The 19,768-nt window shown below is 52.1% G+C and overlaps 1 protein-coding gene across 8 annotated transcripts in view; it reads right to left on the bottom strand.

Moving 5' to 3' along the window:
• Positions 1-19,768, bottom strand: part of RGS3 (regulator of G protein signaling 3) — a 149,109-nt gene that overhangs the window by 66,700 nt on the left and 62,641 nt on the right. For 7 of the 8 annotated variants that reach the window (XM_081527905.1, XM_081527910.1, XM_081527935.1 and 4 more), the window contains 4 exons: positions 17,343-17,539; positions 14,967-15,050; positions 8,335-8,446; positions 1,589-1,632 (listed from right to left, as the gene is read on the bottom strand). In XM_081527905.1, the coding sequence (XP_081384031.1) occupies positions 1,589-1,632; positions 8,335-8,446; positions 14,967-15,050; positions 17,343-17,539 (437 nt within the window). Of the gene's footprint in view, positions 1-1,588; positions 1,633-8,334; positions 8,447-14,966; positions 15,051-17,342; positions 17,540-19,768 lie in introns of those variants that run through there. The other variant, XM_081527980.1, reaches the window with a different exon arrangement.

Below are 19,768 nucleotides of genomic sequence, written 5' to 3'. Positions count from 1 at the left end.
CTGCCGGGGTCCCCAGCTGAGCTCAACAATGTCCACTGCCTTTTAGACTTCCTGCTGTCCCCTGAAGCTAACATCTCATCAACTGTCTTAAACTCAGGGGCCTGGTCATCTAAAGGGACATGCCTGGAACTGAAGGAATGATCTTCCAATCACAAACAACATGCATATTCCTTCTCAAAAGGGTGTACTCCTCTCGGCCAGCTGGTGCAGACTAGGCCTCACCCATAATGTGTGGTCAGTGCACACTCTCCCACAAGACGGACAGTTTCCCAGGGCTGTTATTGGGTAAGACAGACAAACAGAAGCAGAGGGAAGGAATGGGTCTAACAAATCCCTGCTTGGAACTAGTAGCAGACTCATATGAACAGAGGTATGAGGCTGGAGTAAGAAAATTTGCTGAAAATTGAAAAAAATTTGTATGGCTCAGTAGTTCTGTTTTTCCATCACCAAGCCCTCCTTTGATTAAAGCCCTGTGTAATGATATTTTTGGCCACCTGATGTGAACAGCTTACTCACTGAAAAAGAGCCTGATGCTGGGAAAGACTGAAGGAGGAGAAGAGGGCAACAGAGGATCAGATGGTTGGATGGCATCATCAACTCAATGGACATGAGTTTGAGTAAACTCCGGGAGATGGTGAAGGACAGGGAAGCCTAGCGGGCTGCAGTCCATGGGGGTCACAAAGAGTCAGACACAACTGAGTGACTGAACTACAACAATAAATGATATTTCATCTCCCAAAACACATCAAGCAATAAGCTGTTTGCCTCCAGTTAGCTCAGCAAACTGCACTGTCCAGCTGAGCTTCCGATGGGACTGGGATAACCAGCCTGAGGAAGGGAGGAGCATCCAACCCACTGAGTGAGTGTCACTCCAGCCCAAATTCAGACGCTGGATGGTTTCTTCCACGTGTATTCTCTGGCCCAGGTAAAGGTACAGTTACCTTCAAGCCTGTTAAAAACATTGATAAGACCCTGCAGGAGGGGGATGTAGGTGGTACCTTCCAGAAAGAGAGGAGGAAAGAGGTGGGAACGGGAATCAGGGCCCTCTCTAGAAGACTGTTGTTGTTAGTCGCTCAGTCATGTCCAACTCTTTGTGACCCCATGGACTGTAGCCCACCAGGCTCCTCTGTCCATGGGATTTCCCAGGCAAGAATCCTGGAGTGGGTAGTCATTGCCTTCTGTAGGGGATCTTTCCGACCCAAGGATAGAACCCAGGTCTCCTGCATTGCAGGCAGATTCTTTAGCCACCATGAATAGGGCGATGCCCGACTTGACAGGCCACATCCTCATTGTGACCCTTACAGGGACTGGAGACCAGGAAGTCCTGAGCAGGAGACCACAGCGTCCTTCTTTCCCCTTTAAGCATTTTCATGTTCACTGCTCTTCTACACAGAGGTAAGAGACACCGGGGCAGAGCACTCTGTCCCATTGCACAGAGCAGGGCACCGCCACTGTGGACCTGCCCAGAACCACTGCAGGAGCAGGTGTGGAGACAGCCTCAGAAGCCAGCACTGGAACCCAGCCCAACATCTTCCTTCCAGCCCCGGGGCACAGATGCCTCTCCTCAAACTCAGGGGAAAGGACTCACCTCTGCGAGATACAGCACACAGAATTTCAGGTCTTCTGAAGAACCTTTGAGGGAATAAAAAGGAGGACTTGCATCAGAATTGGCTACAGAGTCTCAACTGTTTGCTTGAGCACCACCAGCTCTCTCACTCAGAGGGCTGTGTGTGGTACTTCCTGTAAAAAGAGGAAGAGGGGGCAGGCTCTCGGGGCAGGGAAATCTTAGGAGGAAAGCCCACTTGATCACTAACTAGGCTGAGGTACAGCTGTGAGGCCTCTGCCCGCAGGTCAGCCTGACCCAAGGAGTGCTGAGCTCTCCCTCCATGAGAGGTAGCCAGAAGCAGCCTCTGGACGCCAAGCGCGGGGTGCAGGGGGCTGTCGGCCACCCCAGGAGGCATCTTTCTCACCATGCCCCTGGTGATGAGAGACACGGAGGCAGCACACTGCCTTTGTCATTTTGAAATGCCACAAGGAGCCACCAAGGAATGCATGGACTATGTGGACTGTGCGGTGGGGTGAGGGGAATCCCTAATCACAGGCTAGGTGGAGCCTAGGGATGGCTTCCCAGCCCTGGCCCAACCCCTCAGTGTGTTTTCCTAGGTCTCGAATCCAACACTCAACCACTCAACAAACCCTCTCCACCGGGGCCACAGTTGGGAGGCCTGTCGGCTGCTTGCCCCTTCTCCAGCAGAGCAGCTGAGACGGAATACCCACCCTAGGGCAGAAGGTGATGTGGTCTGCGTGCTTTAGAAACACAAGAGCCAGGAGATGAGCCCCAGGTGTCGGGGAAGGCTTCCTGGAGGAGGACCCTTTCGAGCTTGAGCTCAAAATGGGAAGAAATGGCACTCCGGAAGGTGGGAACAGCATGAGCAAAGGCATGGGGATGGAGAAGCACCAGCTGTGCTCAAGGGATCACCAGGGTAAGTAAGCTCTGCCTCCTCCTCCAGGCTGCCTTCCCTGACCACTGCAGGTTGCTCCGCAGAACCTGGCAGCCCTCCCCACGGACCACTCATCTGAGCACAGGCCAGGGGTGGTTAGCAACTTTCAGTATTTCAAGCATTTGATCTCACCAGGCAGGTTGTCCTTTTTGAGGGAAATAACCACACAGCACATACAACAGCAAACACTTAAATTGCCACAGAGCTTTAGCATACCCAGTGCTCGGTGCCAACCATGGTGCCAAAAGTTTCATGTGCATAAACTGGACCTTCATGGCAATCCCTGTGAGGCAGGGGGTATGCTCACCCATGATTCATGTGAGAAAACTGAGGCAGAGGGGATGAGTAACACGTCTCAGGTAGAAGGAGGAAGAACCAAGATTTATACCCGGGAAGCCTGGCCACAGAGCCCACACTCTGAACCACTGCACAGCCACCTCTCAAATGCTCACCACGTAGGCCTGGCCCAGCCCCTTGTCTCCTTGAGGAAGCAGAACCAGTGCTAGGCTCAAAGCAGAACCCTCAACATACACTTGAATCACAGAAATTATCAAAAAAAAAACCCAAGAAACCCAAAACCAAAATGTGTTGCAAAGTAAAAGTGGCGAGGAAAAAACAGAGACTTTTTTTTCCTAAAAAAGAGAAAAAACTTTTCTATTCCTAAGAAAAGTAGTAAATGAGGCCCTCATGTGGGTGGAGGCCAGGCCCTCTTGGAGCAAGTATATGGGCAGTTTCCTGGGCAAGTCTATCCCTAAGGTCAGGGATGCCAGCCAGAGTCAGATAAAAATAGCTCCTAAGTAAATGGGGGTTTGCTGTGGACTTAGAATAAATCCTTCTGCTTCTCCCCACCCAGAGATGGGCTGGTGGGGGGAGGGGAACCCTGCATAAGAAGTCAATCATGTTGAAGAAACCTCTAATTTCAAAGCTTCTGCCAGTTACTTGCATTGCTGAGGGTGGAGACAAGGGGAGGTGGTTCCTTTTGTTTAAGAAAACAACCAGGATGTTTCCTTGACTTTTCAGAAGCAGACTTTAGTGCCAAGGGAGAAACAAAAAGATCTGTGTAAGTAAATAACAGAAATTTGGGTTTTAGAAGCTGGTGGTGAGGGAAGAGAAGGTTCTAGAAGGGAGGGGAAAGCCAGCATGCTGGGAGCCTCGGGGAGACAGGAGGCCAAGGTCGCAGGGATATGACCTAGGACATATATGCCCAGTGGCAAGGGATCACTGACGGATTTCCTTGAAACTTCTCTGTGCTTCAACACCCCCATCCCCGCACCGCACCCCCACATTACTGCAGACCCTCACTGACATCCGCTCCGTGTCATGGCCTTGTGCTGGCAGTGCTCCGGGAGAAGGACGGGATGGTGGCAGCATACAGCATGGCTCAGAGCCTCACATAAGGACAGCAAGACTCAGAACCCAGGGCTGCCTGTAAGGAGCTGCAGCTGCAGAAAGGGGAGGCTACAGGGTGGCTGAGCCAGGAGAGAAACCTCAGCCCCACCAGTAGACCCTTCCAGAACCCAGGACTGGGCTCTGGACTTTCCAGAGTATGGAAACGGGGCGAGTGTAAAGGAAAGGGGACATGGGGCAGCACTCATTTGGGCCTTCCATCCAACACTCCAACCACTTGCACCATTTTGAAGTTTAACAAGGAGCCACTTGGTTTCTGAGTGAACCCCACCAAGGAATGTGGGGCCGTGGACCTTGGGCTGGTTAGGTAGTGGTTTAGTCGCTAAGACGCGTCTGACTCTTGAGATCACATGGAATGTAGCTTGCCAGGCTCTTCTGTCCATGGGATTCTCCAGGCAAGAATACTGGAGTCGGTTGCTATTTCCTTCTCCAGGGGATCTTCCCGACCCAGGGATCAAACCCATGACTTCTGTATCTCCTACACTGCAGGCAGACTCTTTACTGACTGAGCTAAAAGGGAATGGGCTATGCAAGGGCAATCCTTGATCATGGGCTAGGGGAGCCCAGAACTGGCTTCCTGGTCCAGGTCTGACCCCTCTGGCACTTTCTCAGAGCCCTCTCAAGCCTGGCCTTAGATCCCAAATCAACCAGTTACCAAGTACTCTCCACCCGTGAGACAGGACAGGAGGGCTGTTGTTTCCATTTTCCAGATGCAGAAACTGAGGCCCGGGGAAGCAAAACACCTTGCAGAAGGCAAGTAGTGGGCAAACGGCAGAGCTGAGACTTGAACCGAGGACCACCTGCCTCCAAAGCCCATGTTCTGACCACGAGGTCACACTCTGTCCCTCTCCCGGTTTACTCATCTGTCATTTCACCAGGCCAGGGGCTCCTTAAGTGGGACTATGTTTCTGTCTCTGCTATTACCCTGGCGGCCAGCACTGAGCGGGGCTCTGAGCAGATGCTCAGAAAATGTCAACCGTCTAAATTTAACTCCGAGCACTCCCGCAGCCAGGACCCAAGCAGCTGAGGCTCCAAGATGCGGCGCCTGGGCTCCTCAGGGAGGTTGGGGAACCCAAGAACCAGCTGGACATTTCCAGGCCATCCTGAGAGACCAGGGCAGGTCAGGAAGACACACTGTGGGCGGGATGCGGGCCGCCTGGGAGGCAGAAACACAAAGAACAGCAAAGCCAGTGGGCGGCAGAGGCAGGAAGAGACCACAATGGGTCCCGGCTGACCGGAGATGTCCCGATTGTTAGCACCAGCTCTCCGCCTGTTCCCATTACACTGCCTTTCAGCCCCGGCTGAAGCTTGGGAGAAGCTGGGCAGGAGGAGGCGGGGCAAGGTTTAAGTGGTCACCAGCCGGAAGTGAGGGAGGCGTGCACCCCGGCCCCCAAACCCAGGCCTCGCTTCCCATTGCCCTTCGGACCTTCATTCATTCACCCAACAAACGTTCACTGGGCACCCACGATGTTCCGTGCCTGGGCCCGGCCCTGGGAGTGGGCTTGGCCAGCGGAGCCAAGCACCCTCCGGACACGTCACATGGAGAGTCCTTGTTCCCTGGGTGGGGCAGACTCTCCTGTGCCAGGGAACGGCCCTCGCCAGCCCCAGCCCACAGGAAAGGCTGGGTGTGTTCTGTGTTTACCATCTTCTCTGCCCCAAACTGAACTCCCCACACATGTCGATTTGAAAGAGACAAGAAACCTTAGGAGTCATCAGCAATGTTAATCGGACACCATTCTGCCAAGAGAGGCTCCAGCTGAGGCCCCAGATACATCTCCTAAAAGCCAGCCCCGTTGCTGCAGCGAGTCTCTGGGGGCGTGGAGGAGGAAGGCAGGAGTGTGGACGCCAGGACTCAGGACACTGGGCCCAGCGGCTCCAACTCCAACGGCTGGAGAAGGGATCGCTGGACTCTCCAACCCCAGGATCCACAAGGCTGTCTCAGGGAGTGGGGGCAGGGGAGCAGGCGAGAGCTCCACAAATGCCTGGAAAGAAATCTAAAGTGATCTAAGCGTTGGAACGTGCACCTTGAGGGCTCACTGTTTTTGGGCCATTCTCTTTGCTCCCAGCAGTTCCTGGGTTCCATGGAAAGCCATGCTTGCTATATTTGCTGACCGACACTGCTGGAGAAAGGTGAGACGGTTTACACCAGAACATCTGGCAGGCAAGCCAGGACAGGCACATGAACACCCCTCATACAACAACCCAATAAGCTCCAGTGGCTGTGGGCATCTCTTCTGAGCACGGCTGGCTGTGGCCACCCCCAGTCTCCAGCTCCGGGAGGCCATGACTGCACAGGTGACTTAGCATAGGGGAGGTTTCTCCACAACACCCCAAGGCCTCACACCACTCACCCTGGCCAGCTGCCACCCAGTGGCAGATGGCGCTCACCCTGCCTCTCCCTTCAAGCCTGGGGTTGTGGCCTCCAGCAGGGGAAGATTCAACCAGTTCTCAGTAGACTCCACCTACCCCATCTCCCCAAACCACCCACCCCCCAGGCCAGAAGTGGAGGCCAGATGAATGGGCGCTTTCCATCTTCTCACAGCAATCTCAGGTCCGTGTGGGCATATCAGGGCTGGGAGGGAACATGAAGGACTGTGTTCCAACCCTGGCTACTGATAGAGAAACTGCAGCCCAGAAAAGGGAGAAAGGAGCAGCTGACGCTGTTCCCCAGGTCAGCAGCAATGTGGAGTCTAGGACCCTCCCCTCCCAGAAATGATCCTCAATTCTTCCTCTGCCTGATGGCTCCCAACCCCCACCCAATGCCCAGCCAGTTTGTAACTCTTCTTTTCCCTCCCTCCTTATAGTAAGAGGCTGAGCAGACCAGGGTCCTGGGCTTGCAGGCCCCACACGTGTGTGGTGAACACAACAGAACAAGAGATGGCTCAGATGGTAAAGAATCCGCCTGCGATGCTGGAGACCTGGGTTCAGTCCCTGGGTCGAGAAGATCTCTTGGAGAAGGGAATGGCTACCCACTCCAGTATTCTTACCTGGAGAATCCTATGGACAGAGAAGCCTAGTGGGCTACAGTCCATAGTGTCACAAAGAATCAGACACGACTGAGCGACTAACACACTTTTCACTTTGGTTCTTATCATCAATCAGTGTGTATTACCAAGCACAGCCTCCCACCAGCACCCCTCAAATCTGACAGGGTCCTATATTGTGTGAGCCAGGGGTGGGCAGGCATGTGAGTGCATGTGTGTCCAAAGAGTGGAAGGGACATGGGAATGGGTGTGCAGGGGACAGAGTCGGGGGGGCGGGCAGCAGAAAAGTCAAGGGCAGAGTCGCTCCCCTCCCACAGGCACTTGGGAGCTCCCTGGAACCTCAGGATCTGAGCTGGACTTGCTCAGACGGCTGCTCCTCACCATGACCTTGGTCAGGCCCAGCCCACCCCACAGGAGCGCCTCGGCCCCCAGCGAGGTGACTTGCTTTTTCCCCTCGGTGGTCACCCTGCTCTGTGGGCAGGAGGAAGCCAGAGGCAGAGAAGGAGAAGTTGTAAGTGACTTCCTGTGGGGCTGCAAGAGTGGAGGTTCTCACACGGCCTGGGTTTCTAAGGAGGAAGAGCCATGGGGGTACCGAGCACGCAGGCCGGGTTTGCAAACAGGCAGGAAGTTTTCCTGGAGCACAAGCCGTCAAAACAGAATTCTTTCGCTGGGTAATGTTTTCCTCCCTGCCCCTGCCACCCGTGCTCAAACAGGTCTGGTGTTGTTTTCATAACCTGGGAGAGGAAACCGAGCCCCTTTCAGCAGAGACCTCGGGCGCCAAACCAAACCACTCAGCAGATACTCCCGCTGGTTTCCCGTTCCCGAGTGGAGGGCAGGGCAACCGTGGCAAGTTCGGGTAGAGACTCGCTCCATGCTCCCACGTGCTCCTGCTTGCCAGCGGCCAGCCCTTGCGCCAGCATCCCGGGCTCTGGCCTGGGCCATGTGGCTGGGGGAAGCAGCAATGGTCTCCTGTCCTGGATGTGTGTGATGAGTTGGGAGCCATGAGCTTTGCCTGGGTGCGCGGTGTGAGCCAGTCACTTTGCATAAACAACCAAATTTAATCTAACCTCCACCGCAACCTTCTGAGATACTACAGGCATCCTCACCTGCATAGGAGGAAACAGGCTCAGAGAGGTCCAAGGACTTGCCTGAGGTGACACAGCTAGCGAGGGGCCGGGCCAAGATTGGAACAGAAGTCTGTTTGAACCCAACACTCTGCCCACTCCACTCCCGAGCCTTTCCAAAACCTCGCTGGAGCAGAAATCTCCCTGGAAAGTTCAGGGTGTACAGCAGGGACTGCTAGCCCAGACTGGAACACCAGTGACTGAGAGCCAAATCCACAGGCGGGGCCTGACCACACATCCCATCCGTGCTGCCCAGACCAGGAGGAGGACTCAGGGCGAGAGTGGAGGCAGTCCAGGGTATCTCGGGCAAACACTCACCTTCCTGCAGCTTCACGCTCTGGAGGTAGAGGGGGTTCCTTAGGACGTTGCAGCGGCCCGGCTCATCCTCCTTGGTGAAGAGCAGCAGGTCTGAGTAGGCAAACAGCGTCACCTGCACGGGGAGACAGCAAACAGAGCCGGCTGCCCCACAGTCCCAGAAGCCAGAGCCACAGGCTTCCCTGGAGGGCCAGGGAACAAGGTGCCATCATCCTGTGTCTCTGTCATCTTGGGCAGAACCAGGAGCAGATGCTCAGCATGGCCTCAGCCAAGGGCAGAGACCTGCCCTTCTGCCTGCTCTTCACAGTGGGAAAAACTAACAGAATAAAAGTCAGCCTTCATCCTCGACCTCCAGGCCTGATGACCTCTGCTAGCCTGTCAACGTAGCAAATGGATGGGGAAAAGTGAAAACAGTGACAGATTTCCTTGGGCTCCAAAATCACCACGGATGGTGACTGCAGCCATGAAATTCAAAGACACTTGCTCCTGGGAAGGAAAGCTATGACAAACCAACACAGCATATTAAAAAGCAGAGACACTGCTTTACTGACAAAGGTCTGTCTAGTCAAAGCTATGGTTTTTCTATTGGTCATGTATGGATGTGAGAGTTGGACCATAAAGAAGGCTAAGCACCGAAGAATTGATGCTTTCAAACTATGGTGCTAGAGAAGACTCCTGAGAGTCCCTTGGACAGCAAGGAGATCAAACCAGTCAATCCTAAAGGAAATCAACTCTGAATATTCATTGGAAGGACTGATGTTGAAGCTGAGGCTCCAATACTTTGGCCTGATGCAAAGAGCCAACTCACTGGAAAAGACCCTGATGCTGAGAAAGATTGAGGGCAGGAGGAGAAGGGAGCAAAAAAGGATGAGATGGTTGGATGGCATCACTGACTCAATGGACATGAGTTTGCGCAAACTCCAGGAGATAGTGAAGGACAGGGGAGCCTGGCATGCTGCAGTCCATGGGGTCGCAAAGGTTCAGGCATGACTGAGTAACTGAATAACAACAAGTCTCTCAACAGCCAGACACCTCACAGGCCCACCTTCCTGACCAAATGCCTCTGCAATCTCCAGACCCAGGCCCTTGGCTTGGAGCCACCTTGAGCTGCAGGAGGTACCACATTCGTATGCATCCTCCTCTAAGTGTCTGGCTGAAAGAGCACTGGACTGGGAGTCAGAAGTTGAGGCTCCTGTCCCACTAAGTAGCCGTGCAAACTTGGTGAAGTCCCCAAATCCCTTCAGCCTCGGTTTTCTCATCTGAGAAAACCATGCAAACAGGGGAAAGTCCCTGCCGGGCTCCCTACAGGCTTCTTTCACAAGCTCTGTGTAGACTATGAATTGAAGCATCATGCCATGTGCATGTTCTTAGCAAGTTCCTTGCAGATAATTTCAACCGCATCTATGCACAATCACTTCAAGAAAAAGTCAGTTACTTATGCTCCAATACAGACATGCACAGAACTTTTATCTCTTTGATGCACTAGCTGCTCCAAAAATAAAGGAGAAAGATATTTTTAGACATTATAGGTAAACCACCAGGCATGCTCCACATATTTTTATGCTAAAAAAAATCCACTTGATCCTCTAATGCCAGTAAAGATTACAGTGAGCTTTGTTTTGCAAATCCTGCAGTGGCCTTTAGTCAAAAGCAATAAAAAATCCTATTTTAGATTCTCTGAAGAAAACAAAATATTATTAATTATGTGGACTTCCCTTTGAGGTATCAAAATCTGACATTTCACATCATCTGGAGTAGGAAGAGTCCGCCAGAGGGTCGGCACGCACTACAGAAGGGCCACAGTGAGTGTGCGCTGGCTTGTTGCTTGAGTTTAGATGGTCAACATGTTGCCATTTAGCTGTCAGACTGTTGGAGATGACCTAGCAACTCCACCTCTAAGACTCTAGTCTATAGGAATTCTTACAAGGACATATAAATGTGAACACGTAGGGACGTTCTCAGCAGCATTTTTGTAATGAAAAAAAAAGAACATAAACGCCCATTAAGAGAAGATGAATAAACTCAATGATGCTACCTTCATATGGTAGAATTTTCTGCAAGTATTAAAAGAATAAAATAGAGCTATGTGGACAGAAATGGAAATCTGTCTGTCATAAATCAGAATACTGCAATGGCAAACATACCTAGCATATAATCCAAATTTGTAAAGCAGAACTGTAAATCTGTCTATATTTTTGAAAATTATTTATTGGGCTGGGCTGGGCCTTAGTTGTGACATGAGGGGCCTTCATTGCATCATTTGGGCTCAGTAGTTGTGGCCCATGGGCTTAGCTGCTCAGCAGCATGTGGGATCTTAGTTCCCTGACCACAGATGGAACCCACGTTGCCTGCACTGGAAGGTGGATTCTTAATCACTGACCCCCAGGGAAGCCCCATAAGTCTGTCTATATTTCTACATATTTTCATGTCTAAGATACTCATCACAGTCTTCACTGTGGGGAGGAGGATTTTACTTTATACATTTGTTTGATTTGCATTATTTGGCAATGAGAATCTGTTACTTTTGTAATTTAAAAACACGTGTTTTTCTTAGGATGACTTGGCACACAGAGACAACAGAGGGCACCCTTGAGCAGGAGGCTCCCCGGGGGCTCTGGCTTCTCCGACGGGGACCGAACATGAGGGCTCCTGAGCACTGGGCTGGAAAGGATCCTGGTGGGGACTCTCTCCAACCCCCTTCCCATCACAGCCCTGACCCAACATGGCCCACAGAAGTCTCCATTTATTGAGCACTTACTTTCTGCTCGGTGGATCCTCACTTGTAAACAATATCATTGCCCTCATGGATAGAGGAGGACCCTGTAGCTCCGAGAGGTTAAGTGACCTGTCCGAGGCCACACAGCCAGGGACGGACCAGTGCCCAGGTCTGGCTGACCCCAGAGCTCTCACAGTGTGGGGAGGCAGCAACATGCCTACAGCTGTCCCATCTCTGAATGTGAAAGAATCCGAGCTGGGACCCAGAGAGAGGGGCAACGGAGACAAGAGCATCAGGTCAAGAGAGGAGACGAACATGAGCCAGAGTTCAGAAGGATTTTAGGTGTTGGTTCCTGAGAAGACTTCAGCATCCAAGCAGTGGAAAAGAGAAAGGCTCTGCACTAGGCAAGCACAAGGCAAACCCCTCAGGCTCCCCTGACCGACTCAGTGGAAATCTGGAAGCCTCCGGACCCACAGGGAAGCTGGCAGGGGAGGGGTCAGAGGAGACAGCCTGTGAGGAGCCTTAAAAGTCAAAAAAACCCCCAAAAAACAGCCCCAGCCCATGAGAGCCAGCTGGAGGGCACTTGGGAAGAGCTACTAGCAAGGTGAGAAAAGACCCAGGCCGCTGCTCTGGCCCCGATTCCCAGAGCTGAGAATGTGGTCTAGACAGGAAGTGATTAAGGCCTGAATGAAGAATTTCCCCAAAAGTCAGGTCAGGGAAAGGACAGGGCTGGTGCACGGTGGGAGGCAGGGCAGAGAGGCCAGCGTGCCCAGGGAGGGCAGGTGGGCCCCTCTCCCACCTTACCAGCATCTCACGAGAAGTCACGGCAGCCCACAGGGCGGTGACATCCATCTCCACAGCCCAGTGACCGGCTGCCTCCCACTGGCCTTGGGGGCCGCCAAGTGGCTCCTCACACTTGCTCCAAGGACACTTCTGTTTTCCAAAAGGGTCAAGAGTTGAGGGCCTGTTTGGTTAGGAAATCCTTGCAACTTAAAGGATGACTAATCCCATGTGGTCCTAACCAAGCTTCCTCCCAGCAATCTTACCTAAGGGCAGGTTGGCAGAAAAGATCTTGGTGCCTGAGTTAATGGTAAACTCAGTGAGTCAGCGTGTAAAGTTAGGATGTGTCCCTGAGCCCCACGGAGCTCCTGGAGCCTCCAACACAGGGCCTGGCTCCATTGCAGAATGCTCGATAACCAGTATTTGAATGTAGAAACAAGGCTGTGTCCAAAAGCTGGTTTGGTCTCAGGGCACATTAGTCAAGTCTGTGACTTCTGGGAGCAGGTGTGACGAGGGCAGTTCAGGGTGTGGGGTTGGATCGGCTCGTGGAGCATGCCCAGAGAAGAGAGGAGACAAAGAACCAAGGAGGAACATTCCATGAGGTAAGATTTCTGTTGAGTACCAGGGAGAACTTGAGACAAATTAGCACTCTCTAGTAAGAAAACCACTGTCCAGAGGGGCTGCCTCTGCAGACTCAAGAACAGGATGGAAGACAATCAGCTGGAAAGTTCCAGGGAAGCAGTTAGAATGGATGACTTCTGAGAACCCAGCCTTTGCTGTGATTCTCCAAACTTATCCAAACTCCTCTTGAATTGCTTTATATTTTTGGCCTGAATAGCATGACAGGCTACCAAGATATTTGCTTCCTATCATATTTCAAGAAAAAGAAATGTATTATTTTTACTTGTCTTCAAATCTCTTCTTTCAATCTTCAGAAGGGGTCTCTTAGTTCTAGGGCTCCAAAGACCCACTGGACAAAGAACTTTTGGATACACTGTAGCTATCATCAGACCCTGGCTTCAGCTTCTGTTTGTTAATTTGTTTTTAAACAAACACTCCAGAGGCAGCATGGGATCCTGGAAAGCACTGCTGAGCCAGAGAGATCCCAAGTGCTACTTGTGGCTCCATCTTTTTGGAGCCTTGAGACGCTTGCATGCATGCTAAGTCGCATCAGTCCTGTCCAACACTTAACGACCCCGTGGACTGTAGCCCACCAGGCTCCTCTGTCCATGGGATTCTCCAGGCAAGAATACTGGAGTGGGTTGCTATGTCCTCCTCCAGGGGATCTTCCCGACCCAGGGATCGAATCCATGTCTCTCACGTCTCTTGCATTGGCAGGCAGGTTCTTTACCCCCAGTGCCACCCTGGGAAGCCCATTGGGTGCTAGTTAATCTCACTGGAGCCTCAGTTTCATCTACTGACTGGGGTCAAATGTTCCTCTCTTCAGGAAGCTGCAAGAATTAATCAGGATCAGGATTTCCCTGGTAGACCAGTGTCTAAGACTCCATGCTCCCAATGTAAGGGGCCCAGGGTTCGATCCCTGCTCAGGGAACTAGATCCCTGCTCAGGGAACAAGCCGCAACTAAAGACCCTGAATGCCACAATGAAGACCCAGCACAGTCAGATTAACAATTAAATATTTCAGGGGAAAAAAAGAGTTAACCGGGATCAAGTATGGAAAATGTACACACCATAAGGCCATACAAGAAGTGTTTAATGTTTGTAGGCTTAATGGTGAGTGAGCGAGGGAACAAAAGAGCACATTTGGACATACAGGTGTACGCCAGGGTGGCTGCCGCTTCTAACTGTCTTCTTCTGAGTCTTGTGAATTTGTAGCCACACCTCAGTTTCTGACCTTCGGCTACCTGACTGAGCTCCACTACACACTTACTCACCAAGAACAGCTCCAAAGGACTTCCTGTTCTTAGAACTGAAATCCCCCTCAACAGATGAAGTTTTACTCCCATGGAGACAATTCAGAAGCTATGCCAAGGTTCTTAAGAAAGTTCCGGAAGAGGAGGTCCAGAAATGTGTGGTGGAAACCAGTGTGGTGGAAATAAGCCCGCGGTCTCCCCAGGGAAATCCCCCTGAAAGAGACAATGCTCATTTGGAAAATATGAGTTCTGGTCTGCTTGTCGAACAAACAAAATGACAGCAGCCTGCTTTCACTGCAGCTACACAAAATGTCCCAGAATGCTGAGGCTGAAATGCCCATCGAGATCAGCCAACCTCAGACTCTGCCATGGCTGCCTCAGACACACACACACACCCACTATTCAGATGGGAAGACTGAGGAAGAAGGAAGAAGTCATAAGTGAGCCAGCAGCAAAACAGAGCTGGCTATAATCTTTCTGCTTTCAAGTTTCCTGATCTTTCCACCACCCAAAGCTGCCTCTCAACTCTGCCAAACCACACTCCCAGCTCTGAATCAGGGCCTGATTGGCAACAAGCCCCCATTCTCTCTTCAAGGCTCTCAGGAAACCAGTCAGATCCCAGGGTTCCAACCTCTGTTCCCAAGTAGACTTAAACTCACAAAGACTGAGCCGGAACCTGGCCAACTCTGGGGACTGCGGAGGTGAGTGAAATCCCCCCAGTAAGAGATACGCCGGGGCCAGCTCCCAGGAAGAGCGGCGTGGCCTCCACACCCAGGCCTCTGTTGGCAGAGCTAGAGCCATAGAGAGATCATAGACTTATCCCTCAAAAGAGGACTTGTGGTTTGGGTTAATACACACCCAGAGAACCTGGGTAACTGATGCTCTTCTAAAAATTCTCTGGCTAACAGCTTTAATCTTCTCACCCATAAAGTCATTCGTTACAGCTGGGGTGAACTGCCATCTCTTCTGCTCCTTAGAGGAAGTTGGGGTAAACAGTGGAATGTCATTAGGGGTTGGGAAAACCTTCTGACCGCCAAAGATCGACTATATAGCTTTGAAAGGTGGTGAATTCCCCGTCACTGGATGTATCTAAGGAAAAGTTGGGTAGCCATTTGGTAAAGGAGAGCATGGAAGATTTTTCTACCTGACTTTTCTACCCTGACTGTACAATTCTGCGACCATCAAGAAGAGGGGAAATGTAGGGGCCTGGAAGATGGCTGGTGAAGCCCACCGGAAACCTCACCTGGGGAAGGCGCGGGTCTTACCTCGGAAGCCTTGTTTCGCCCCTCGTACAGCAGCAGCTCCTCTGACAACAGGAGGGTTCGGGCAGGGTTACAGAGATCTAAAGGCTGTAAACAAAGGCAACTGTTCAAAGAGGCCTGGTGGAGAAGGTGGGTGGGGGCGAGGGGGAGGCAGCCTGCCAAAGCCAGCCGCAGAAGACTGCCAGCCCTGCCCCCATGCCCCAAGAACCCACACGCCCCCTCATACATGGACAGAAACAGAAAGACAGAGGCGCTCATCCTGGGCGGAACTGCCGCTGCGACCTTCCCCAGCAGCCTTCACACACTTGCCGCAGGAAGTCGGACCACATGGCCGGGCCTCCCCGCCCCACCCCACCCCCAGCTCCCTGACTGCAGTGAGCTCCCGGGCCCTCCCAGACCCCACACTCCCTCCTCTGTCCTACTCATGATGTCAGGCCCAGGCTCTCAGGGCACCTCTGGCAGTATCCTGAGAGCCTCAGGCCAGATTTGGTCACTTGAGCGCTTTTGAAGGCCAAGTCAATCCCTACTCCACATTCATTAACACACTTGAGTTCACTGACTCCTTCTCTGCTGTCAGTTCCCAGGGACCAAGTCTCACCCAAACCTCTCACCCCACTCCATGACCGTGCCCCGTACCCACTGCAGAGCCCCAACTCCCACTCTTAGTGGTAAAGAACCCGCCTGCCATTCCAGGAAACATAAGAGACGCAGGTTCAGTCCTTCGCTTGGGCAGATTCCCTGGAGGAGGGTACAGCAACCCACTCTACTATTCTTGCCTGGAAAATCCCATGGACAGAGGAGCCTGGTGGGCTACCCTCCATAGAGTCACACAGAGTCAGACATGACTAAAGCAACTTAGCACGCACAGGAAAGCACATATAGGTGGTAAAAGTAAAGAAAAGCAAGAAAACGAGTATCATAAAGTCAGACTAGTGGGTACATCTCTGGGCGAGGAGGGTATTATAATCAGGAAGAGAGACACACGGCCTCTGGGGTGGTGGCAATCGTCCAGGCCCTTTTCTTAGTGGATATCTACTTCATAATTACTCATTAAACTCTCCATTTAAGCGTTATGCCATTTTTGGCTTATATATTTTACAACTCAAAAGTTTTTGTGACTTCTTAACACTAATTTTAATTTTTTGGTAAAAAATTTTAAAATGAAAAATAGGCCCTGTGGATTCCAAAACCTTTGGGGTCACATCCCAAGAAAGAGGAGAGATGGAAAGAACAGCAAAGGGCAGACCCTGCCTACGGAGCTGTCCGGGGAGAAGCACGTCACCTGCCAGAGACACGCTGCACGCATCCTAGAAAGTGTGAATTCCAAGAATCACTAGCCAGTGACAGGCCCAGAAGGATGCCAGGGAGCGCAGAGAAGGCAGGCATGGTCAGAAATGAAGCTCTTGGGGCCATGCCTCCTCTAGGTTGCTGATGAGAGGATAAACTGAGTCTTTCTGGAAGGCAATTTGTCAAAATATGTATAAAGAGCCTTTAAGATGTTCATGACCGATGACCCAGTCGTTTCACTTCTAGGAATCTCTCCCAAGGAAAATAATCAGAGAGGCAATTCACGCATGAGGATTTTCATCACAGAGTTATTTACAATAACAAAAGAGCAGACATAACACAAGTGTCTGAATAGAAGAGAGGACTGGTTAAATAAATATGAAACATCCATGTAATGGTGTCCAACCACTACAAAACACAGACTCAGAGAATATTTAATGATGTAGGAAATGTTCACGCTGCAATTCTTGTTTAAAAAAAGGCAACAGAATAGAAAATGTACAATATAATCTGTTTGGGGTTTTTAATATGACATGCACAGGAAAGATATCTAAATGCTCACATGGGTTATACCTGGATGATAGAATAAATAAAGGTTTGGAAATGGAGAGGAAGAGAAGGAAAACAGGAAAAAAATAGGAGAAGGGAAATCTAAATAGTCTCAGGCCACCAGCTAGTACTGGCCAGACGTGTCTGCTAAGACCAAGGAGACCAGACAAGATGCCAGACCTCGAGGCTCACTCGCTTGATCGTCTCCAAACAACAAAGCGCTAGAGGAGCCAGGAAAAGAAGCCTCAGCACACAGGCCCTGCGAGATACAGCAGGCAACTGCAGCGTGCCTGCAGTGTGCCCGGAGAAAGGGGAGTGGAGGCGGACCCCCTTGATGTTGAGCCTCCTTGCCTCCACTCTCCTGTTCCCCCTCCTGGAAGCGTCTGCTCCCTTAGCGTCACCCCCAGAATCCCCAGCCCCGAAGCTTTTTGGCTTTCCCCCAGTCCTGGAACGAGACACCATCTCTGAGCCCCAGAGCGAAGGGCCCTCTCTCTCTCTCTCACCTACCCCAGAGGGAGTCCTCGGGGTCGGCCATCAGCTCACCTGGACAAAGACGGGGAACACCAGGACCTTGGGGGCCAGGGTGACGTAGGTGCCATAGCTTGAGTGCGGGGTGTGCGGCCTCATGACTGGGCAGTTCTGATAGTTTCCATGGCCCTTCATGGTCTGCACCGTCTTCATCAGCCGACACTTCTTCCCCAGGCCCGTGTAAGACTTCCCTTTACTGGGACTCCCTGATTCTGTGGAACAGAGATAGGGGGTGCACTGTGAGGCATTTCCATCCCCCCGCAGAGGCATCACCTCTGCAGAAACAGGGCACACGGTCTCGGTCCATCAGTTGCCATTTCCAACAGCATCTATCTTGAGCCTGGCCCTGAGCAAGGTGCTGAGAAGATGGAGAGACCTCAGAAGGAAGTCTCTCTCACACTCTGGGGGGGAAACTGACATGCAAACCTCCAACTCCAGGGCGAGGACAGGGCAGGGAACTGCCAGCTATGATAAAGGTGGCCCAGGACCTGAATCAGGCCTATTGGTTTGGCATCGTACTTTTAAAAATCAGAAAGTCTCTCAGATTTGAAAAATCGGAAGATCTGGCCTCACCAGGCCCACAGGCCCATATCAAGCCTGCATTCCCACCCTGGGCACACCCAGCACTGCCCCCCAGGACCCTCAAACAAAGAGAGTGGAGGTCCTGTCTCCACAGTGATAGCAGAGACAGTGGACTTTCCCAGGACGTGTGGGGTCAGCCCTCAACTAGCCAAGGGAGCTGGAGTGGCCTGGCTGACCGAGTCATCCTGGGATAAGGGGTGGCACTGCCACTCCTGTTACCAGGGAAGCGTACCAGCTCTGAGCCAGAGAAGGAAAAAGGGGCTTCCCTGTGGCTCAGACAGTAAAGAATCTGCCTGCAATGCAGGAGACCTGGGTTTGATCCCTGGGTAGGGAAGATCCCCTGGAGATGGGAATGGCTACCCACTCTAGTATTCTTGCCTAGAGAATTTCATAGACAGAGGAGCCTGGTGGGCTACAGTCCATGGGGTCACAAAGAGTCAGACACAACCAAGCCAGAGGGCTACACCCAAATTCCACTTCTCTGCTCCCTGCTTGGTAACCACCAGCAACTCACTTCCCCACTCAGACTCTTGGTTTCCTCACTGCAGTTATAGTGCCAAGCTCATGGGGTGGCTGTGAGGACTAAATGAGGGCTTCCAAGTGAAGCCCCTGGAACAACGCCTAGGATCTGGTAAGGGCGCCATAAAAGTGAGCTGCTAACTCATTATGGTTCTTGCTGTGATTCCTCCACTTGGAAAAGGAAGTTGATCAGGTGCTCCAGGGATACTGGGAATCCCTGGCTTCATCACAGACAGGAAGTACTCCCTGGCTTGGCCATCAGAAATTATTCTCATCAGAAAAGAGAGAAGAGAGGAGAAACGAGACAAAGAGAATGAACCAACCCCAGGCAAGAGAGCAGAGGGCTGCAGGGAGTCCCTCTATAAGGGGACACTGCAGGACACATGCCCTCCACTGAACAAGGAGTGGCACACAGGTCTTTATCATGTCTCATCCAATGGGTAGAGGTGCACAATGCGGAGTATCTAAAAAGTCAGGAATTCTTGAACATAAGCAAGGAGGAGACAAACTCCAGGGTATTCAAGCTCCACACACACCTGAGCCCCTTCCAAGAGTCCCTGCTGCCAGGCGGGCAACTGACCAGCCCTTCCTGATCTGCTTGCCCAGCCCACTAGGTCTCCTTCCGCCACCCCCAATCCTGGCAGCCAGAGAGTGAACAGGTGACCTGACCCTAGCTATATCTCGGGGAAGCTCCCCACCGACACACAGTCCAGGGCCTCAGAGGAAAAACCAGCTCGGAAGGTTTCACCCTTGCTTCCTCCACCCACCCCCTGCCCCTTCTCACGGAGAAAGGTGAGAAAAACAAGTCACCCCCCTCCTCACACACACACACACATACAAGTGACCACCCATTGCAGCAGTATCTTGGGGCAGCGCTCAAACTATAATAACCTAAACCACTTCCTGCCTCTTCAAGGAGTCACTTAGAGGAGAAAGAGCATGAGCCCAGGAAGGGGGTGGGGGCCAGATGCACCACCAGACACTTTTGCAGCTCCTCATCTGCTCTGACCCTGGACGTCAGCCCCAGAGGGCTCTGTGCTGGCAGCCTCTGCTGAAAGAACCCATCCAGACACTCAGGCTCTGCACTGGCTTTGAGTTGGACCAGAGACCTGAACTGGAGCACTGGCCTCCTCGGAGACTGGCTGTGCAACTCTAAACAGGCTCCATCACCCTCTTAGCCAGAGTGTTCTCCACTGCAAAGTAGAGATAAAGCAGACTGCTGCCTTGCCTGACCCAGGGCAGGTGGGGGGCTCCCACAAGAGACCTGATGGGCAAGGGTTTGGTGAATGGTACCAGAGTCTGAGGGCACGAAGATTATAAACCCAAGCCAATGAATGATC

Source organism: Giraffa tippelskirchi, chromosome 1, assembly GCF_054371585.1.
Source record: "Giraffa tippelskirchi isolate mGirTip1 chromosome 1, T2T-mGirTip1v1.2.pri, whole genome shotgun sequence".
NCBI classification, from domain to species: Eukaryota; Metazoa; Chordata; class Mammalia; order Artiodactyla; family Giraffidae; genus Giraffa; species Giraffa tippelskirchi.
Note: the sequence above shows the minus strand (reverse complement) of the source record. Positions and strands in the feature narration are given on the sequence as shown.